This window comes from Humulus lupulus, chromosome 8 (assembly GCF_963169125.1).
Source record: "Humulus lupulus chromosome 8, drHumLupu1.1, whole genome shotgun sequence".
In the NCBI taxonomy this organism is placed as follows: domain Eukaryota; kingdom Viridiplantae; phylum Streptophyta; class Magnoliopsida; order Rosales; family Cannabaceae; genus Humulus; species Humulus lupulus.
This window is the reverse complement of record NC_084800.1, coordinates 16,818,968-16,834,673: the sequence shown is the minus strand read 5'-3', so window position 1 is coordinate 16,834,673 and position 15,706 is coordinate 16,818,968. Positions and strand designations below refer to the sequence as shown.

General features: G+C 29.9%; 2 protein-coding genes and 1 non-coding gene across 3 annotated transcripts; 1 reads left to right on the top strand and 2 right to left on the bottom strand.

Moving 5' to 3' along the window:
• Window positions 1–300: 300 nt before the first annotated feature.
• On the top strand, window positions 301–392 carry LOC133799184 (small nucleolar RNA snoR109). Its single transcript, XR_009876378.1, has one exon. It is a non-coding gene; the product is annotated as a small nucleolar RNA snoR109 (small nucleolar RNA).
• A 504-nt stretch (window positions 393–896) lies between these two features.
• On the bottom strand, window positions 897–2,613 carry LOC133794828 (uncharacterized). Its single transcript, XM_062232256.1, has 2 exons — window positions 1,978–2,613; window positions 897–1,663 (listed from the first exon to the last, which is right to left on the bottom strand). The coding sequence occupies exons 1-2, from the start codon at window positions 2,396–2,398 to the stop codon at window positions 1,158–1,160; spliced, it is 927 nt and encodes a 308-aa protein (XP_062088240.1). The 5' UTR covers window positions 2,399–2,613; the 3' UTR covers window positions 897–1,157.
• Window positions 2,614–9,243: 6,630 nt separating this feature from the next.
• Window positions 9,244–15,081, bottom strand: LOC133794827 (phosphatidate cytidylyltransferase 1-like). Its single transcript, XM_062232255.1, has 12 exons — window positions 14,854–15,081; window positions 14,463–14,596; window positions 13,974–14,227; window positions 13,693–13,844; window positions 13,292–13,433; window positions 12,806–12,962; window positions 11,574–11,621; window positions 11,389–11,475; window positions 10,236–10,364; window positions 10,075–10,131; window positions 9,792–9,875; window positions 9,244–9,702 (listed from the first exon to the last, which is right to left on the bottom strand). Exons 2-12 carry the CDS (start codon window positions 14,532–14,534, stop codon window positions 9,613–9,615), a joined length of 1,272 nt encoding a protein of 423 aa, XP_062088239.1. The 5' UTR covers window positions 14,535–14,596; window positions 14,854–15,081; the 3' UTR covers window positions 9,244–9,612.
• Window positions 15,082–15,706: the final 625 nt, after the last annotated feature.

Below are 15,706 nucleotides of genomic sequence, written 5' to 3'. Positions count from 1 at the left end.
AATCTCCGTTGGAATAAGGGACCTTACCTATTCGCCTGGCTTATATATACTGATAGGTTACAACTCTAATAAACCACAGCCGCTAGGGTTTAGTGCATCTGATATGAAGAGGGAAGAAGAAGTCGCAGGGAACATCACCTCTCACCTTCCAAATTTTCGTTTCTGAACTTTCCAAATTTCTCATCTGTTTTTTAACTTTCCAAATTTCTCATCTATTTCTTAACAATTTTTAGTATTGATAATTGCTACATTGTACCAAGAAAAGGGTTTAACAGTACCTTTGCTCTTGAATTGCCAAAGTGGCTGTAGCTAAATGAAATCCTACTGAGAAGTTTACTGGCCGGTTGTTGTGATATCAGTCAACAAATCTGCTTACCGAACTTCTTACATTTGTTGTTATTATGTATTATATGTTTTATTATGATTTGATGAGAAGGGAAGAAAAGGGAAATGACAGGATTTAGCCATTTCATAAAACCCTTCTCTCATAAAAAGGGGTTATCTTCCAGGCAAGCTGCTTTGATCATCAGCTGCTTGCGTCTATAGGTGCCTACATCCCTTTCTTTTCTTTTCCACTTTGACATTAAAGATTTTTGCGCAAATATGCCCCAACCATCTATATTAGTCCCAACCATTACCCCAGTTTTTATATTAAATTTCGATGAAACTCTTTGTAGTTTCCCTTTCTGTATCTGGACTATTTAGAATGAAGATCTGGGGAAATTTTAGGGTTTAAGAACTCCTCCCAAAATCATTGCTGGATTAAATCTGACAAAATAAGGCTTTTTCTCAAGTAAATTTTAATAAAATTAAGTACATATTGATAAACAATAGTTGCCTTGTTCTTGGTACCTGAAAAGCCTCACCTTGAACTGGGTTGGGATTTAAACCCCAAATACAAGGCAAAATAGGATAATTGTATTATAGACTTGTTAATGCTAGAATGCATTTTTACTTGTCTTGGTAGAGACGAATACTATTTCCATAACAGCCAATACTACAAAACTTTTCACAACCAATATCAACCTATGTAAGTAACCAACTAATCCATAACGAAAATATCAATCAAGCTCAAGGGACAAAATAAAATTAAAGCATTCCCTTGAATTCTTTGTACAGGCATAAACAATTTACGAACAAAAATGTCGCAACAAATCTTAACCATCGAATAATGCAGCAGTCAAATTCCCTACTCTCAAGCCGACCTTAGTTGGAAAGTCATCAGCCCTGCAAAAATATGGAACTGTTGGCATGGTTTGAAACCCCACCGATTTCTTGGCACCATAAGATTCATTGGGATTTTTGGGCTTACTGGATGGAACTGCGTTAGTGGTCCTCTTGTAGGAACCGAACCACTTTGTCTTCATATACCCATTTTTCCTCCAAGGTGGTATTGGCATGTCCTTGCTTTTCATGGACTCTCTAATTGCATTGCTCATTAGCCTCACAATCTGTTTGAGCTCTTCTGCTTTCCCAACAAATATGAGTGGGAAAACCTCGAGTAATGAAGTGTATTGGTCAGTGGGGCGTGCTATTTCGAACTCTCCTACTAAGAATGCTTCTACTATGTAGCGACTTCCACTTCCTTCCACATTTACATCAACATACTCATAATCCCCCGCTGGAAAACTCCTCGATTTATCCCATTTTGACTTGCAAAGTCCTACAATATTCAAATGGCCTAAACAAGATTAGCCCTCAAAACTAGAATTTCAAATAGAATCACTATATGAGTAGTCACATTATTGAGATATATTAACATGGATATTAAACTTTTCCCTTAGAGGAAAATTGAACATTATAAGGTGATCTAGATCATATATATTCTTGAAAAATATGATTATATGAATTTGTATTACAATTATCATTTTATGCAAAAGGAAAATTCAAATCATGATTCATTTTTGGTAGTGTAGTAGGGAAAATTAAGTTCTGATAGAAATTTAAAATAAAAAAATGAAATTAAACTTAACCTACCAGCATCGAGACCCTTCTCACGCAAGTGAGTCATCAAGTGGCGTTTGAATCCTTGAAAATCTCCATTATCAGAAGCCATTTCATAAGCAGCTTCTGCTTCCGCATAAATCTTCCGCTTCACATCACCATCGTCACCGTCATCGTTATCAAATAACAAATTCTTGAGCATATCCTTCCTCTCCGACTCATCAGACCAAGAATCAACATCAGACACTTCATGTTTCTGCTCATGAATTTCCTGATCATCGCCATCTCCATTCCACGCTTCTCTTTCGATGAAAGAATTTACCAGATTCGACAAATCTGTGGAGCTCCCGGCCGGAGAGTGCTCGCTCCCGCTGCTCTCGCACAGCCGTACACGAGAAACTTGCTCGTCGAAAGCCGCTGCTACTCTCTGAAACATTATTGGAATTCTGGCCATTTTCAAACTACCCCTTTTCCGTTTAATTTCGGAGAAATCCTGGCTCAGATATATAGAAAGAAAATTGGTTTTTTTTCTTTTCTTTCTTTTACTATTTCTATGGTGTCGTCATAATATGGTCATGGTGTTTTCACAGAAGAAAAAGTAGTTCTTCAAGAATGGAGATAATATGTCCACAGATACAGATGATCAGATGAAGAATTAAACTAAATGTCTGTTGCCTGTATTATTATTTATAGTGTCTACGATTCTCTATGCAGTTGTTAACCCCAACCAAATCTTGCAATGCATTTGGGCTTAATTTGTACATTTCAATGTACCTGTCCCTTTTCACGTCCTGGTTCTTTATTTCCAATTTCGTTTTTAGTGTGCTTTTTAAGCACAAGGATATATATGTATATTAGCTTAAAATGGATTAATCACAAAAATATTTTATTTTCTTTTTGGTTATAATTTGATAGCTTTGAATTTGTCTTGGTAAATATAATGTTATCAACTATGGCCAAACAAATTAAAGTGGGTCATATCTTATGTTTTTTATGATTATTTTTCTTATCATTCAACAAAAAACAACTTAAAATTGGAACCAGTGGACTCATAATGTTGTGTGTGTAGTAGTAGCCCATCGACTAAGTTTCTTCGACGAACTATGGCGACATGTGATGGAGTGCCTTTTTCCTGTGTGACTCACGTGTACATCAAGCTCTCAGTGTCAATAACACGTGGATAACTTACATGTAGTAACTATTCAATATTATTGGCGCTTTTGTCGGTATTGCTACTCATATTTTAAACTGAACTGAAGAGAAGTGGAAACTAGACGCAGGCAGGCGTTTTGGACTATTTTCAGCTATGACCAGGTTCATTGAACCTATTGATGTGTCTAGGTTCATTGAACCTATTGATGTGTCTAGGTTCATTTAACCATTTTAATTGTTTCCCTTATCCATAGTTATTGACTACATCTTTGTGTGTAAATATAACTTGCTATAAGTATTCACCAGCCAACAAATAGAGTTATCGATCTTTTATTATTAATTAATTTCATTTATTAGAAGAAAAATTAAATTAAAACTGGGGCAATTATTTCATCATTATAAAGCGTGACGAGAAATATCGATTAAGGTAATCTTGTGATATTCACGGAAAGTACTGATTCTATTAATTTATTTTTCAAGACTTATAGTTCAATGATTCCATATATAATGTAGATTGGTTTCTGTCAAAAAAAATACTTGGTTCAATGAGTGGATAAAGAAGGAATTGAAAAACAAAAGGCAATATTATTCTAAATTTTAATAATAAATTAATATTTTTGTATTTTTAGAATTTCTTAACGATTTTATGGTATTAAATATGTCAGTTTTCACTAGTTATTTTAAAGTGTAATATTATTTAGTTACGCATCTTACTTTGCACAATTAATTTTATGATTTTATTCTTGTAATAACCTGCATGATTTATTTTAGGATAAGTTTACATATAAATATGAGGAAAAAATAGGTTAATTTCTATATTTATGGATAAAAAAAATGTCACAAAATATGGGATTTTTGCAAAAAAAAAAGTTTAAAACATTGGAATACTATAAAATATAAAAAATTAATTACCATATTTTTACACAAAACTCTCTCAGATTCTTTCATCATCTCATCACTCCCTCACGACACATCTCTTCACTTTCTCTTTTATCCCTCTCTCCTCCCCCACTTGGCTCATTCTTCTCAGTCCTCTGCCGGCGACGCAGTCCCCTACCCCCATGACGATGATGCAGCTCCACCCTCATTTTCTTTTTCTTCTTCTTCTTCTTGTTTTAATGTTATTATTTTGTTGTTCTTATTATTCTTCTTCTTTTTCACATCTAGTTTTGCATTTAAAATCTGATTTTGTACTTTAGATATGATTTTTTTTCTTCCAGCCCTAACCGTAACCAGTTACCATCAAGATTTGTTTAGGTTTGTTTGTTCAAATCTAATTTTTTTTTCTTCAGACCTATTTAAGTAACTAGGTATCATGGCGACTGATTTTTTTTATTCATATTTGATTTTTTTTTCAGACCTAACTGTAACCAGTTACGATAATATTCAATTTAGATTTTTTTTTTAGATCTAATTTTCTTTTCATACGTAACCAAGTAACCAAATATCATGACGACTAGTTTTTTTTTTTTCAAATCATATTTTTTTTTTCAAACATAGTTGTAACTAGTTACGATTATGATTAGTTTGGATTTTTTGTTAGGATTTGATTTTTTTTCAAGGTCTGAATAAGTAACTAGTTACCTTCGCGACTAGTTCATTTTTTTCATATATTTTTTTCAAACCTAGTTATAATTAGTTACCATCATGATCAATTTAATTTATTTTTTTCATATATTTTTTTTCTAGATCTGACTAAATAACCAGTTACAATTCGGTTGGTTACTAAAAAATCAAAATTATTTTTATAGTTGTAACCAATTACCACCACATCACTTCAAAAATAAAAATTGACAATGGCCTACGATTACTACCACTAAAAAAATTGACAATGGCCTATGATTACTACCACATCAAATAAAAAATCAAAATAGTTTTGATAGTGGTAACCGGTTACTGCAGAGAAAATGTTGAATAAGATAAAAAATTGATGAAAATAAGAAGAACTGAGAATAAAAAGCATGGTGAAAGTCTTAGTTTTTGTTTTTTTAAAAAAATGATTAATTTTTTTTTTAAAAATATGAATGATAAAAATATTACAAATAGATTAAAATTATGAAAATAATCTCAAAACATATTAAAACTAGTTACAAAAATTGTTAAAAATTATAATATGGTATACAAATAAAATATTACAAATATATGGGAAAAAAAACTCTCATAAAATGTAAACAAATAAAATATGCCATAAAAATTTAAGAAAAAAAAACTGCCATGTTTTTCAAAGTTAAAAAAAATCTCATATTTAGTGTAATTTCCTCTTATTTTAATTAATTTTACTAAATTGGACAATTTGCTTTCATTTAGAAAAATATAAAATTGATCTTTGTACTTTCATAGTTTGTTGTACCATTTGCTTTTCATTTCATATTTCAGAAGGCAAGATGAAACCATGTATATATATTGCTAGCTCTATTAAAAAAATGAAAATAATGTTAATATAGGAGCGGTAACACTTAAAAACATAATTTTTTATTTAATTAATTAAAATTTTGAAAATTAAACATAAAATAGTGTTTAGTAACTCTATTTTTATTTATTATTTTTAAATTTTTTTATTAAATTTATTAAATTTTGAAAATAAATTTTTTTTAAACAGTTTTCAACTTTTCATTTTTTTGTCTTCTCTTCCTCAAATCAACGTCTCATTTTATATGGTTAAACAAAAAATAAAGATAAAAATTATCAAACACATTTATTATTTTTATTTTAAAAAATAAAAAACAAAAATAATTACCAAACATATTTTTAATTTTTAAAAATAAAGAAACAAAAATAAAATTTCTATTTTTTTGTTTAAAAAAATCAAAAACAAAAATTTTACCAAACACAACCATATGTGTTCTTTGGTAACATTTAAAAAAATAGTTTTTTATTTAATTAATTAAAAATTTGACAATTAAACATAAAATAGTGTTTGATAACTCTATTTTTATTTATTATTTTTAAAAAATTTAATTAAAATTCATTAAATTTTGAAAATATAATTTTTTCACTTTCAAAATTTTTTTAAACTTTTTTCGACTTTTAGTTTCTTTTTCTCTTCTCTTATTCAAATCACACCTCATTTTATATTGTTAAACAAAAAATAAAAATAAAAATTATCAAACACATTTATTATTTTTATTTTTAAAAATAAAAAACAAAAATAATTACCAAACATATTTTTAATTTTTAAAAATAAAGAAACAAAAATAAAATTTCTATTTTTTTGTTTAAAAAAATCAAAAACAAAAATTTTACCAAACACAACCATATGTGTTCTTTGGTAACATTTAAAAAAATAGTTTTTTATTTAATTAATTAAAAATTTGACAATTAAACATAAAATAGTGTTTGATAACTCTATTTTTATTTATTATTTTTAAAAAATTTAATTAAAACTCATTAAATTTTGAAAATATAATTTTTTCACTTTCAAAATTTTTTTAAACTTTTTTCGACTTTTAGTTTCTTTTTCTCTTCTCTTATTCAAATCACACCTCATTTTATATTGTTAAACAAAAAATAAAAATAAAAATTATAAAACACATTTATTATTTTTTATTTCTAAAATTAAAAAACAAAAATAATTACCGAACATATTTTTATTTTATTTTTTAAAAAATAATAATAATATTTCTATTTTTAAGTTTAAAAAATTAAAAAATAAAATTTTTACCAAACAAAAATAATTAGCCTGATTACCTCGGTATATGAAGACTTATCAATATAATTATCTTTTGTACTCATCCATGAAGTTTACAGCTTTTGTTTTTGTAGCAACATATTCTTTTCGTCTAAATTGTCGCACAAAGTGAAATGGGTATGACCTAGATATTATCTTATTCAAAGACGGAAGCAATTTTCGATTATTATTTTTATATTGTTATTTACCTTTAAATTACTAAGAGCATTCCCAATCCGCTTTACCCTATTCATTCAAATACTTAATCAAAATTTCAATTTTTTTTATTTTACCTCATAATTTCACATTACACTTTAAGAGAGCACTGACAATGGATGCTCTACTCTATCTTTTAAAATATCTCCCCAAAATATATATTTTTTATTTTACCTTTAAGTTTTACATTATATCATACATCAGTTTCTCGATACATTTATCTACATTATTTAAATATTATATATTTAAACATATTTTATTAATTAAAATAAAATAAAATAATTAAAAAAGAAAAAAGAAATAATAAATATATATACTAAATGGGAGAGAAAATGCTTATAAATACAGAAAAATGATAATATTAAAATATGATATAAATGATTTGTAAATGTAAATATGGATTAATTAGAGTTTGTGCATAACTATTATAAATATATATATAAAGGAGCTGATGGAAGATGTTTTTATGAGTTTTAGCTAAATATTATAGAGAAAGTGTATTACAAAATACACCACCAAAACATATTTTTTTTATAATTTACCTCAAATTTTTATATTATACCATACATCAGCTTCTCTATTTTTTCTCTACATCATTTAAATATTATATATTTTTAAAATATTTTATTCATTTTAATAAATAAAATAATTAAATATAATAGTATCACACTCATATATATACAAAAGTTTATAAAAAATATTTATAGCTTGATGAATATTGTTTCACTACATATAGAGAAATATTATTCATTTAGGTAAAAAAATATAATTTTACACCACCCATTAGAAGACTATTTAACAATTTTTTCTCTATATTATAAATAATTGGACATTTTACCTCCTCCATTGAGAGTGCTCTAAATCAATTTTTCTATATTTTCTTTTACATCATTTAAATATTATATTTATAATTATTATTTAATAGTTAAAGTTAAAGAATAAAATTAAAAAAGAAAAAATAATAGTAAAAAATTAGGGAGAGAGAAAATAAAAAAAATGTTTGAAGCTTAGCTACATTTAGTGTAAAAATCATAGGTTTTAGTGCAAAGCTATTATAGATAAATATTTAAAGGAGCCAATGGAGACAATATAAGCCTTTTGGCAGCTGTTCTAAGGACCCTTAAAGCATCTTCAATAGTATATCAAATTTGTGATGGATTACTAAAATATAGTTTACTCTATAAAATATTTGCTCCAATGATGTGCCAAAAATTGTGCCAAATTTAGCACACGCATGTTACATATTATCATAAATAATATACTTTTTTATTTACTTTTATGTCAATTTTATTATTTTAATATTATTTTTATCTATCAATGCTAAATTTTTTACCTAATTAATTTTATTATTATTTTTAATTATAATCAATAAAATATAAAAATAATTATTACATTTTGTATATTTATAATAAATATCATATGAGCATTAATGGAATATTAATTTTTGCATTAGTTTTTACAATTGTGTATTAAATAAAGTATAGTAATAAAAATTGTGTACAATATATTACATATATTTTTATGCCAAATATATTACAATTACATCTCCCGTTGAAAATGATCTCAAGTGTTATTTAAAAAAAAATAGAAAACTAATCTCATGAAGAAAAAAAATTAAAAAGGAAAAGGAGATGGAGAAAAATAGGAGCTTCAGCTTCCTAATCCTTGAGTGGTGTCGTGGCTAATTCAATTTTCCATTTATTCCAATCATCACAATGGTTCACTTTTAAGACTTGAATCTAACCTGGTTTGGCACTGCATTCATCGGTGTGGTGAGAGTCATAATCTAATTATTATATATTACTTTACTATATAAGCTCATGACGATGGCTGGCGGGCTACTCTTCGTCCATTTTCCTTTTTTGAAGGGTAATATCTGACGTAATTCGTACTTAAGTGTTGGAATAATATTAAAAGAAAAGTTTTGAATAATCATCTCATATTACATTAAAATAATTTACATTTATCCATACGTATCATCACTTTGTTATGAAATTCATTTTGTTGTTGTTTCACTCTTTCTGCTCACATGTTGGTGGTGTCTTAACAACGCCAATGGTTTGTTTGCTATAGGCTGCTTTTATATTAATTATTATTTTGCTAAATAGTATTTTGTTAACTTATTAGTTATAATACATGGTTACCCGTAAATTCCAGAGAAGGGTCATCAGATTCAGTTTCAGAAGATAAAGAAAGAAAGAAAACATAAGAACCACGATCTTGAACAGTAAATCGAACAATTAGTACAAGAAAAAAAAAGCGCATAAAAGTTAACCAGTTTACATTTTATTTTTGGGGTCTGAATGCTCAGACCCACATAAGTTCGAAGAATTGACCATCCATTGCGTCTCTGAATAAAGTAATTTTCAGGCGAAATAATAGTAAGCGAAAAAACTAGAAACGTAAATTTTCTCATGGCGGTGGGAGTCTTCAACCAATTTGCATGAGACAAACTACGAAAACAAGACTATACAAGACTCAAGCCTCCACCGAAAAGGTTTTAGAGGGTTGCACTCGAAATATAGAAGACAGCCACAATATACAAATTACATAACAGTCCCTTTTCATCTGTCCTCTCTGCACATCCAGAGACACCATTCTAGAGGGGAGGCTGACCACTACTGATACCGGATTTACGACTGTCTGATTAGTCTCTCATGCAAGGTATCTCTAAGCTTTATAAATAGAGCTTGTTGCTCCTCAAAAGTGAGATTCATCAATATCTAAAATGCAAAAAGAAAAATCAATCAGCCATATTCGTATTGGTATTTAAAGATAATCTTGATGAACATACATGTATGGACAATCATACCTGGTCCAATATCATCTCAACTGAGACACTTTGAGGCACAACAAATGACTGATGATAGATGTATGCAAATACGGCCATCACCATCTGCATAAGAGCATCGAAGTTACAGAAGTAAGAATAATTGGCTGCAATGTCTTAACGCTCTACGGTCAGAGTGATGCTCAAACCAGGTGCAAAGGTAGGATTTTATACATATTATTTAAAACGAAACAGTATGCAATCCATAGCTATTTTTAGAATTTTTTATCACAGATGGTTAGGCTCAAACATCAGCTAAGCTTACCTGACAATCCATTCTGTCTGTAATTCCACCATGCCCAGGAATACTATCGCCAAAATCCTGTATTACAATGTTGAAATTGTTACAACGATGATATCTATGAAATAACCTATTTTTTAACTACATTGATGAAATTAGAATAGTCATTAGTGTCAAGAGCAAACCTTGACTTTAAAAGCTCTTTTAAAACCACTCGCAAAGAAGCCTCCGAAAGGTGCTATTATTGATGCAAATAAACCAAAGGATGCGGCATGCCACTGAACTGGCAAGACAGAAAATTCTCTCCATGGGAACTGTATATATGAATATAAGAAACATATAAGAATAATAATTTTGTAATGAATTTAACACAATACTCCAAAAAAATATAAAAATATATAGAATAACACATTATAAGATAAATCTATACTAAAACATGCAGTCAAAAAGAAAGGAATCCGCTTAAGTTTGCTTTATAGGTTGATTTATGTGGAAGATTTAAAAGCAAAACTTCATACATGTCAACTTTGAATACAACAGTAATATTTTGCCTCAGTCTAGACTTCCCAAAAGGTCCAGCCTAACAAGTGGAAGCCCAAGGGGCCTAGGTTGGGTCTTAGCACCAGTCCTTTGTAAAAATATTTTTTCAAAAAATTTAACTCTTTTTTTTTTCTCTTATTCAAAAAATATGCTAGTATAACATATATATTTTAGTTCATATTAAATTTCTTTTAAGACTTAAAAAAAAAGCAAAAAAATAAATAAAAGATGATGTTTCTTTTTTCAGATTTCGACAAGGGTTGGAGAGGACTCTTCATGCCCAGCCTTGGCCCTTACTTATCATGGGTCAGAACCGTTCATGGACTATTCAAGGCTGGACCCAGTCCACTTGATGGTCAACCACTTCTGCAATGTATATAGGCCTAAATGCCAAACGCAACAGAAGCATCATGGACGGGGGCTGACAGTTGAGGAGAAGGGAACTGATAATACATCCTAGTCGTAGTAATATGAGGTAAATCAGGTTTTACTAAATGGTAATAATTGGATTCAAGTGATTGGTTAAGATATAGCAAAAATAAGATGACTTTTAAAAGTCACACAACCGAACAAATATTATCTTTCTTAGATAACAGAGGGCTCTACAAGTATCGTGTATGCAAATTTCGAGAATCACACATTTATGTTTGATCATAATTTTTTTTTTTTTGTGGGGGAGGGAGTGGGTTGGTTTACCCAAATAGAAACATATCTGAATTCAAGCAGAGAACAATTAGAAGCACAAACAAAATACAATAGACAACAAATGCAGGTTCGACAGAATGTCACTTTGCTCACCCATTGAGGAATCCATCCGGGTAAGGTAACAGTAGAAGGCTTAAACAACGGACCAGGATCACATTGAAGCCAACCAGTTGATAAATCCTGCAAGCCCTCAAAATTGCATGGACACAATCCATTAAATGAAATAGTTGTTTTCCCAACCATGGATGACTTAAAAAATTTAAATAAATAAAAATTACCTTCCTTGGGCATGTTAACCACGGATAACGACCCATGATGTTAGCTAACTGCAGAAACAAGTGTAAAGACTTCAGAAAACTAAATTGCTAACTAAACTGAACATAAAGACAACACTCAGATTTTTCACAAACCATTCAAGAGGAAATATGGATATTCAAGTAATACAGTAACCTTTTTCAATAGAAAATATCATTTAGTACGGTAACAAAGGTTACTCGTAAAGAACAGACTGAGCAGTGTCCAATCAACAAAGTTCAGGTAATTCCTTGATCTGAAGCATATAAAAAAGCATGCATATAACACATAAAATTTACAAGTATTGAAATAGAAACGCTGGTACAACCCATGTAATCATTCAGGTCAAACAAGTTGAGACGGTATGCATTTGGTATAACTTTAAACCTGATTTAAACTGTAACAAGATGAACAAAAGAACAGTTCTGCCTCTTAGTTGTAACTACTGTTGTCAATAAGCACAAAGAACTGATGGCCAAATAAAAGACCCAACAAAAAGCAAACAACCATTCCTGGAAGAAAACAAACATATGAGCAACTGAGAAACCCAAAATCAGACACTAGTCTATCATCAACATTTCCGAACTCTCTTAATTAAAGTACGCTTTTAGTATAACTTTAAACCTGTTTTAGACTGTAACAAGATGAACATAAGATCAATTCTGCCTCTTAGTTGTAACTACTGTTGTCAATAAGCACAAAGAAGGAACTGATGCCCAAATAAAAGACCCAACAAAAAGCAAATGTCCTTTCCCGGAAGAAAACAAATATACGAGCAACTGAGAAACCCAAAATCAGACAATAGTCTATCATCAACATTTCTGAACTCTCTTAATTAAAGTATGAATACGTCATGAAAAAAATGGTTAAATTACACGGTAAAACAGAGAAGCATTACGCTAATATGGTTATAGGACAAATCTGCACATACTTTTATTTTTATCAGAAAAAAAGCTGCACATACTTATATTGAGAAGCATGACCAACAGAGCTGTATTGTGAACCCACACATTGGAACATCCTTGACAAACAAGATGGTCATCAAGGCTGGGCCACAGCCAACAGGCACCAGTTTATTACAGAGTTGAATACTAGGTTTAACCCTTTTTCTATCAAGAAACTAAAAATATACTAGGTTTAACTCTGTAATGCTGTGATTTCAAAATCTCGGGAATCCGTGTTAAAAAACAAATATGGATAAAAAAATCATGCTTACCATAAATGCAGATATGATAGTTGTAACAGAAGCACCAATGAATCCCTCCCAAGTTTTCTTCGGAGATAGCTTGATTAATGGGGTTTTTCCAAAGAAGAATCCAAAGATATATGCAGCGATATCATTAATAACAATAAGTGTTGCTGGAAGAAGAAACCTGCATACATATGGTACAGTGCATCGAGAAAAATAAAAAATAAGACTATCGTATACACACAAAGAACAAAATTCAGGAGTATAAGCACATAATAAGTGGACAATAAGTGCAATATCAGATCCTATTCATATAATTCAACTTAACAAAATGATATCATTCTAGAGACCCTTCATGGTTAACTCACTTCTAAAGAAGATAAGAGATGTAATCAGAGTACAATCATCAAGTAATTTCTCGCTCTAACTTTCTAAAGTAGAAAGACAAGGTAGAGTCAATAGATGATTTGGGATTGTCCTAAACAGACTGATTTTCTTAGTAATTTGTTTTACCAGAAAATTCCTTCAAAAATGTTGGCTACTGTGAAAGAGGACTGCGTAAACACAACAATCAGAATCATGTGTGTCCATGCATACTGGCCAAATTGATATTTGTACATCTTCTTCTTCAATGTAACGATGAACCACACAAAACCTGAGCCAAATCACAAAATTAAAAAAGGCAAGATGTACATATAAGCAGCTAAACATCAGGAGAAAAAAATAATAAATAATGTCAAGGGAAAAAACTAACCAAAAAGCAACAAGGCACACAAGAAAAGATTCTACATATAACATTAAATATAAGAAGCAACCAAAATGAGATGCTAAATGATAATCATGACTTTGTGATGCCATGACTGACACCAAAATCCAAATTGCCATAATAAAAAAAACTAAAATGTTTATCGAACCTGTGATATATAGGGAGTAACAGATAACCATATGATATTTGATAAGGTTGCTAACAAACTGATAGAGAAACTTGTCCGAAGTTACAGTATTGAAAAGCCGTTGACTGAGAATGCGACCATATACAAATAACATGGCAGTGAAGAAGAAGTGCCTGAACATATAAGTAAAAAATGCAAAGGCAAATTATACAAACCATTAGTTATCATTGCAAAAGATAATTGCTTCAATCAGAAAAACACAATTCAATTTTATCACCGGGACAAGTAAATAGTATCCTGACCAATTTAAAAGCCTGAATCCTGGGAGATGACTATCTTCATGAGCTTTCCTTAATAAATTGAACAGCTCTTTCGCCATAAAGATTTGGATAACAACAACCATAGCGGTAATATAGAGATGACCCATATAAACAATAAACACAAAGCCCCCAATCATCCAAACGGAAGAGTATGCCCGTATCCACATTGACTTGTATTTGTTACGATCATGAACAAGCAAACTGCCTCCATTTGTTTTAGTAACATCTGGAATAGCCTGAAAGGCCAAAAACAAATAAATAAACAAACAAAAACAATGTATTCCTATTTTCGAATATCAGTTATACATGTACTAATAATATTATCTCAAACTTCATTAACACCCTTTATCCAATATCTCAAGGAAAGTACATATTCACGGCCCGAATTAAAAAACCCAATAACATAAAACAGTTATAAGTACTTTCAACTTGATTGACAATGACAGAACACCAAATTATGAAGTGACTAACCTCATTTGAACGTCTTCGATGCCGAACTCGACCGGTTGGGGTTGATGGAGTGCTAATATTATCTTTCTGCATGACTCTTTAATTTAGTTTTCACTCATACGAAATAGCCTACATATAAAGCACAAAAGTCCCACCTGAAACAATTAAGGGCATACAAATTTAATTTTTTTTAAAAAGTAAACAATGATTTTCAAAGTACCCATGACTCTTTAAGATATAAATCAGCTAGTATGTACGAATAATAATTCTCCAAGGTACAGAAGTAATATTCTACATTGCTAATCAGATTCAAAGCTCCAGATAAAACGTTTAGACCTCAAAGAACCAAAACAACACTGAAGCCATATATTTCTTAAAAAAATACTGAAATGAAATGGAAATAGCTCTTTACATTCAAATCTGAGAAAAATTGACAGAGAGAGCCAATAAGTTCTGGTGTGGTTTTTCCGAGTGGAAAGAGTTAGTGAGATAAAGAGAAATGGGTTCCGAAACCCGAACAATAGCAAAAACAGGCGAATACGAATTTGGCGCAGAGGGGTTTGGGTTTGGGGTAATCTGGTAATGATGAGACGAGAAGAGAAGCAAAGCAACTATGAAATTTTCGTGCGAAATAGAAATATCGGAAAATAAAGATTACATATTTTTACTCTGGCTATTTATGGTAAATTAGCACTAGTAGTCCCTCCATTTCTAAAATATGATATTTCAGTCCCTAAAACAAAGAAATTCACCTTTTAATGACAAATTTCATCCAAACTGATATAAAACACTTCACACAGATAAAGTATATGCTTAACGTTTCCTGTCGCACACAACAAAATAAAAAAACAATGGGTTTTTTTTCATAAATACCCAATTTTTATAATTTAAAAAATAAGATTTTAATATTTTAAAATTATAAAAATACGATTTACACTAAATATCAACCCACATTAAGTAAAGAACAAAAAAGCAACACGACAACAACTTCACAACAACAATGTGCAACTCATTACAGCTACAAAAAAACCCAAAAAATAATATAAAAACATAAAAAAATCATTCTTACATTTTTAAAAAACAACACACCGCAATACAATATAAAAAAAAACAACTTAAATGCAACACGACAGCATCCTCATAATAGCATAGTACAACTCGTAGCTACCCAAAAACAAAATCGAAAAAATTAACATTGTTGTTTTCAAAAAATAACTAAACATATGACAATAATCTAACATACCACATGTTCTACCTCATTTATT